The sequence below is a fragment of the Wyeomyia smithii genome, chromosome 3 (genome assembly GCF_029784165.1).
Source record: "Wyeomyia smithii strain HCP4-BCI-WySm-NY-G18 chromosome 3, ASM2978416v1, whole genome shotgun sequence".
Lineage (NCBI taxonomy): Eukaryota > Metazoa > Arthropoda > Insecta > Diptera > Culicidae > Wyeomyia > Wyeomyia smithii.
The window spans coordinates 153237580-153245054 of record NC_073696.1 but is presented as its reverse complement, the minus strand read 5'-3'; the positions used below and the strand labels follow the sequence as shown (position 1 = coordinate 153245054).

General features: G+C 39.3%; 1 protein-coding gene across 1 annotated transcript; it reads left to right on the top strand.

The window, feature by feature from the left end:
* The first annotated feature begins 558 nt into the window (after positions 1-558).
* On the top strand, positions 559-1419 carry LOC129728705 (uncharacterized). The gene has a single exon (XM_055687158.1). The coding sequence runs from the start codon at positions 559-561 to the stop codon at positions 1417-1419; it is 861 nt and encodes a 286-aa protein (XP_055543133.1).
* The last annotated feature ends 6056 nt before the right edge of the window (positions 1420-7475 follow it).

Genomic DNA, 7475 nt, shown 5'->3' with positions numbered 1-7475 from the left:
CAACTATTCCACCAAAAGCCTTTGATGAAGGCGAGGAGTTGATGGTTCGCGAGGTGATTGATTCAACCATTAGTGCTACTGCTCTTAAATGGGAAGATCTCGAAAAGGCCAGCCGTGATGATCCCAAAATTCAACTAATTTTTCAAGCTCTGGATTCTGGACGTTCTGATGAAGTACCATTAGAGTACAGAATGGTGTTCTCAGAGTTATGTAGGCTAAACAACATGTTGTTGAGAACTGACCGTCTAGTGGTACCTTTAAATTTGCAACAGCGAGTCCTCCAACTTGCTCACGAAGGACACCCAGGAGCTCGAATCATGAAAGGGCATCTTCGCGCCAACGTCTGGTGGCCAAAGATGGATCAACATGTCGAAAAATTTGTTAAAACATGTCGCGGTTGTTTGTTGGTATCCCTGCCAAATCCGCCAGAACCAATGGTACGGAAGGAGTTACCAACACGACCATGGGAACAGATAGCCATTGACTTCCTAGGACCGCTTCCTGAAGGAGAAAATCTTCTAGTGTGGATTATTTAGCAGATTTTTAGAAGTCGTGGTAATGGATGACACATCAACTTCTGCTACTATTACCGAACTAATGTTTATTTTCTCTCGATATGGAATACCAGAGAGCCTGAAAGCCGGTCCGCAATGGTCCGCAGTTCACATCCGAAGACTAAAAGGTTTCTGTGAGGAGTATGACATCTGGTTGGTGCACTCGATTCCTTATTGGCCTCAGATGAACGGGGAAGTTGAGCGTCGAAACCGCTCAATCCTGAAGCGATTGAGGATAGCCCAGGAATTGGACAAGGACTGGCGGAAAGAATTGAGGCAGTATCTTCTGATGTATCACGCAGCCAATCATACGACCACAGGGAAACCCCCATCAGAGCTCATGTTTGGGCGCAATACGACGTCGTTAGAGAACGGGACGCTATTGAAAAAGAGAGGGAGGTTATATTCCGCATATAAGAAACGCAGAGCTAAACCAAGTGGGTTGCAAGTGGGAGATCGCGTTCTAGCGAAGCGTACCAGGAAGGGACATAAGTTGTGTGCCGACTTCTCACCTGAAACTTTCGATGTTGTCCAGAGAAGCGGAGCTGATGTTACCATTCGTTCAACCAAAACAGGGAAGGAATTCAGAAGAAACGCGGCACATTTGAAAGCACTTCCCCGCGAAGAATCCAACGGAAATGATCCCATTGAAGATGCAACATCGTCGGAGTCGGGCTTGGAGCTAGATGGAGCTGAACCTACCGGAAATGCGACATCGCCGAAGCCAGGTTTGGCCCTCGCAAGTAACCGACATGGAGAGGGGGATAGAAATCCGGAAGGAGCATCAGGCGGATTTCGGAGAGCAAGTACATCTAAAAGAACAAAAGTAGAACCTAAGTATTTTAAAGACTTTGTAACCTATTGAATAACTCGTTTAAAGAAGGAGGGGAGTGTAGGGTATGAGCTAGCTGAGTTTTAGGTAAAACGGATGAACAGTGTTGTAGATGAGAAAGCGGGAAACAGAAGCACCCTGTAAGAGGAATGAAAAGAGGAAAGAGAGCGAGAGATGGTTAACATAATATTGCTCACCTTTTGTTGGTTTACTAATTAATATTATTCCTAATTCCTAATTCCCAATTTCAATCCGTTTTAATGTTTTCATCTACATTATGTTCAAGTCATTTATTCAACAGTACCATAACATTTACAAAATATGACATAAAAATATTTAAAATTTTTTTCTTATTTTCACAAACAAAACAATAATCAAACTAAAGCATTACATGCCATTAAAACAAACGAAAAAAAATAACCTAACCTAAAGTTAAAAATAACACAACAAACAGTTTTTCTATAGTCACGAAGTATGTGCTAAACAGTTCTGCTAAACCTAACTTTTGATAATATAAATTTATGTGCTTATGTAACTTTGTTAGAAATATTGTATTCATATATTTTTGCTCTCATCCGATTATACTGAGAGTATAGTCTGACAGAGCAACTATATCAATGCAAATTCTACCAAATTACATAATTATTGTCTCACTCATTCCAAAAACTCAATATCTAATATATATTTTCCAATTTTAAAAACATTTATAAAACAAATTACTTAAATCAGTCATAAACCGAACAGATTAGCAAAACACTCATCAATAACACTGTAATATTTTCTTAGATTTTTTTTTTTTTTCAAAGATCATGCAATATCATTTTCATTTAATTATAATCCGATAACTTTCACAATACTAGCAACAACAACAAAAATTTTCAAATAAAATGCAGAATAAAAAAACACAAAACGAATCTCATATCTTAAAACAAAAAAAACGTTATAAATATCTATAAAAATATTTTCCTTCAAAAAAAACCTAAAATTTAGCTTTAAGACCTTCTATAACAACATACGTTACAAAACAACATGCGTTACATAACTTCAAATTTCTAGACAATCTTCATCATCTACAATAGATTCGAGCATTGGAGAAAGATCACAGACATCTCAATAAATATCTGAGATCTTTACCCAATAAGTACCAATGGATTGGGACGATACGACAAAATCTTAGCTACACCACTAACTACCATACCACAACACAAAATTTGAAAAATCTAACAGCGAAAACTAGAAAAAATAAAATAAAAATAAGCAATAGGCAAAAAGAATATAACATTTACAAAAAAAAATAATAATAAAAACATCCAAAAAAAATATAATCAACGTTCGACAAAAATCAACATCGACATTACATTAAAAATATGTTCTTAGGCATATTTCCGGATATGAAGAAATTTCAGAGATAAATCTTTTAAAATTTAAATAGCAGCAGAATACATAAACAAGGAAGTTATTTAGTATCTGATTTCAGTATTTCTGATGTAGATTTCAAAATAAATGTAGAAGGAAGCATAAATACTTTTAGAGAATATTTGAGAGAATTTTTGAGAATATTTGAGAGAATATTTGAATTTTGTTTTTTTAGAGAATATTTCAAAACAAATTAAAAAAACAAAAACAAAAAAAAATACAATAATAATAATTTCTACATTACCAATCATATGAATATAAATTTTGAACAAATTTGAATTTATGAAATTCAAATTTTTCCCTAAGAGGGGTGGTGTAATGGACTTCTTCCAAGCACCATTTAGAATATAAGTGAATATAAAACAAGCGGCGCGATCATATATCGCATCAGCACAAAACGTCGGTGCGATCACCCGCTGCATCAGCAGAAATGGGTATCGCTACCGACAGGTGCAATAAACTAATCGCGAGTGCGATTCATTCAACTACCAACGTTCGTCGTGTCTTCACTTCTAGATGACACTCCCGGGTCCGGCTAGGAAACCGGACCATTTTAGTTACCACAAAGTTGAAACTTTTTGTCCCAACATAGCTAGCCACATTGAAATAAATCCGGTTCAACGCATAACAAAAGCCTTTTTAGTTAGTTTTGATGATAATGATGGTCCCGCCTCTTACCCCTACAAAGATTTGAGGTAGACGATTTATCTATTAGATAATCAGTAATTACTACAATTAAACCAGAAACCAAAAAAAACGGACTGGTTTTGTCAATACAGATATAATATCCTCCATAATATTCCAATTCTTAAGCGGCAGTATAACTGAATAAAAAATAAATTAAACACAAATTTCTAAGTCGTTCTACGACCAAGTTCTAATTACTTTACTGTAGAGTATCCCTCGTGTTAGTTTTCTTTTTTTGATACAAAATTCCTCAGATGTTTTACTTCAAACGTTTATTTGTCTTCCTTCTATCACTTCTGAACTGTAACTGTAGCTTCACGTCCAATTATTTTACTTCTTTTCGGCATCTTTCTCCTTCATCACCGCTCTCAGGCTCTCGCCAACCAAGGGTGTGACACTCTATAAAATATATAATAATTATTTTAGACTCTACATCCCTCTCTACTCCATGGATAAATGAAGAATGATATAAAATACGAAGAGATAAAAAGGAGAGTTGATTCAAGTATGAAAGTTGAATAAGAGATAGCGTACGCAAAAAAAACTTACCTACAAAATATCTACTCATCAAACCGAGTGGGACGCTTGATAATGCGCTTGACTCGTCCTTGATTTGAAACCTCTACACCTTTGGAATCGGGATCATCTGTCTTATATAACTCTTGAGTTGCAGTAGATACTTTCAATGAATGCTGAGATACTATCATCTATACTATCAGATGGCATTTACTCATCATCTTCACGAAGATTGATTGGCCATTTTTCTCAAATGAGATACGGGGCGCCTGTAACGGACACCATCTCCCACATTGATTTCCGCTGGTCTAGCGTGCCGTCGAGCATCCGCGTAAAATTTTCCTTGCATTTTATTAATTGCATCTCTGTCACGTATGTCTTCATTGCGATTCCAATAAAGTTCAGTCCTCAATGAAGGCAACAGGTCTTTCACTGGCCTACCAGCGAGAAGCTCCATAGGCGAGATCCCCGTTACTGAATGCGGGGCCGAGTTGTAGGTGTACACATAGTCCTGTACAGATTTCCGCCAATCCTGTTTCATCGTCCGAGCAATCCGTAGCACACGCAATATTCCTCGATTTTTTCGTTCAACTATTCATTTGCGACCAGTACGGAATGGAATGTATGAATATTTTTACTGACGTAATAAGCTGTAAACTCGTCACTGGCGAAAGGAGGTCCGTTATCGGCTCGAATCGTTTCGGGATACATATGTTCTTTAAAAATGTGTTCCAGAGCTCCAATTGTCTTTTCAACATTGGTCCCTTTTATTTCTACGACTGTTAGAAAACGGCTGTAGTGTAGTCAATGACTACCAAAAAAGTCGCACAGTCTTTTGCAGAAAAAAAATCCGTACTCTTGCCATGCACGATTGGGCATTTCCTTCCTCTGCATTGGTTCTGGGGGATTCTGGGCACTCACTGCAGTACTTCCGACGCATTCTTGAACTCTAATTGCCACGCCACGGTCCATGTATGGCCACCACACTTTTTCTCTCAAGTTTCGTTTCATGGCCACCACATCCGGATGACCACGGTGCGCGATGTCAAGAGCTCTTTGGCGTAGAGCTAGCGGAAGAACAATTCTATCATCTCTTACCACAACTCCTTCAATAACTCTTAATTCCTTTGAAAACGCCTGATTTGGAGGCCAATTTGAAGTTTCAATAGCTTTTATCACTGCGCAAAGTATTTCGTCACGTTTATTGCATTCCTGATCTCTTCCAGCGTTATAGCCGATGGTCCTTCTCCAATCCCACACACATAATGTTCCGATGCTTCATCGAACGGTATATCTGATTGTGGACAAAGTCTTGAAAAGATATCTGAGATGTTTTCAGAACCCTTAATGTACTTTACGCAAAAATCATACGGCTGTATGATAAGGCCCAAGCCTCGGCCCGCGAACAAGCTCGCTTTCCCTCTTGATGCTTTTTTTCATTAATATACTCCAGCGTTTTGTGGTCGGTGAAGATCGTGAAACGTATGCCAAATAAATACGGGTAAAATTTCTCGACGGCCCAGACGACGGCCAACGCCTCACGCTGTGTCTGCGGATATATTCTTTCTGTTCTCGTCAACCCCTTCGACGCGAAACTGATTATCCTTGGTAAATTCGAGTTGTCTCTCTGCGTCAACACAGCCCCAAGATCTACCGGGGAAGCGTCAACATACAACTCTGTTGTATCCTTTGGATCAAAAAATCCCAACCGATGAACAGTATTCGTCAACTCCATACGCAAATCATCAAACGCTTTACGCTGCATTTCGCCGAAAGATTCCGCCTCTCCTCTAATGAACTTACGCAAGGCTTCCGTCCTTGTTGATAGATGTGGGATAAACTGACCGACAAAATTTATCAACCCAAGAAAACTGCGAATCTCTTCCTTTGTTTCAGGTTATCTAAAGTCGCGTATTGCAGCAATCTTGTCGTCTGCAAGACTAATGCCAGCTCCACTAACTTTGTACCCCAGAATCTCGAGCTCACAAACTCCTAGCAAGCATTTAGCACTGTTCAATAACGCTTGGTTCTTTTCGAGAATTGCCAGAACCTTCTCAAGACGCTCATTGTGTTCCTCACGGGTTTTCCCCCACACAACTACGTCATCGATGTACACCACGACACCGTCATTGCCTGCTAGCATTTCGCACATTATACGCTGAAATAATTCTGGTGCACTATTGATACCGAAAGTCAGTCGCTTGAATCTCATCAAACCTCTATTGGTCATAAATGGTGTAACCTCACGCGACTCCGGATGTAGCTCGACGTGATGAAAAGCAGAATTTATATCCAATTTAGAAAAAAATGCAGCTCCTTTTAACTTGTTCAACAGAGTATCAATCAGCGGGAGCTGAAAGTGTTCCCGTTGTATCGCTTGGTTGGGATACCGCATATTGATACACAATCTTATATCATCTGTCCCCTTGGGAACAACCACCATAGGTGATATCCAATCAGAGGGTCCGCAGACGGGTTCAAGAACATCAGTATCCAGCATCTGCTGAATCTTTTGGTTAACCTTCTCTTCCATTGCTACGGGTATCCTAAGGTATGCAATCTTTCTGGGAGGAATACTTCGATCAATAGATAATTTAACTTAAATGTTTGGGAATTTAAGATACGCCTTTTCGCCTTGAACATGTTTGTATTTGTATTTGTATTTGAATAATCCATCTGACAATAAATAGTCTTAATGAATAAATTACTAACTAATCACAGTTTTGAGTCTACTTATAAAATATCGGGTTGGTTCGTCAAACTGGAAGTGGTCTTCAACAGCGGTAAAGCCACGAACACACGCTGTGAATGGTTCATTTTTTCGAACAAAGTGCGGTGAAAAACAGGTTGCAGTAATGTTGCGTTTCGGAGATTTCTGGAGCAGTGCCGGGGCATCTAATTCTCCATTTAGTAGCTTAGCGATGAACAAACATTGTTGTATTTTTCTCCGGCGTTCCAGAGTGTCTAAGCCCAGTAGTCGGCATCTATCAGGGTATGGTGGCAAGTTGTCGGGGTTTCTCCATGGTAAGTTCCGCAGTGCCAAACGAATAAACCGTTTTTGAACCCGTTCTATCCTAAGATTCCACGTGATCTGGTAGGGGTTCCATACAATACTAGCATTTTCTAAAATCGGTCGTACAATTGCACAGTACAATGCCTTCCAACAATGCGGCTCAGAAAAGTCCTTAGTCACCTTGGATACCAATCCCAACTGTCTTGTTGCTTTAGAAATCAACCCTGAGCGGTGCAAATCAAATGTCATTTTCGAGTCCAACAGGATACCCAAATCAGTCACGTCGGTTACTCTGGTGAGCGTCATGCCGTCAATATGATAATCATGGATAATTGGTTGTGATTTACGATGGAACGAGATGACTTGACATTTCTCCACGCTAACAATCAATTTGTTTCTGTGGCACCAATCAACAAACAAACTTAGACAGGTTTGTAAACGGCGACAGTCCTCCTGC

What these genes read in the sequence shown, in the direction of transcription:
- LOC129728705 (XM_055687158.1), top strand. Translation starts at nt 559, where the DNA reads ATGGATGACACATCAACTTCTGCTACTATTACCGAACTAATGTTTATT.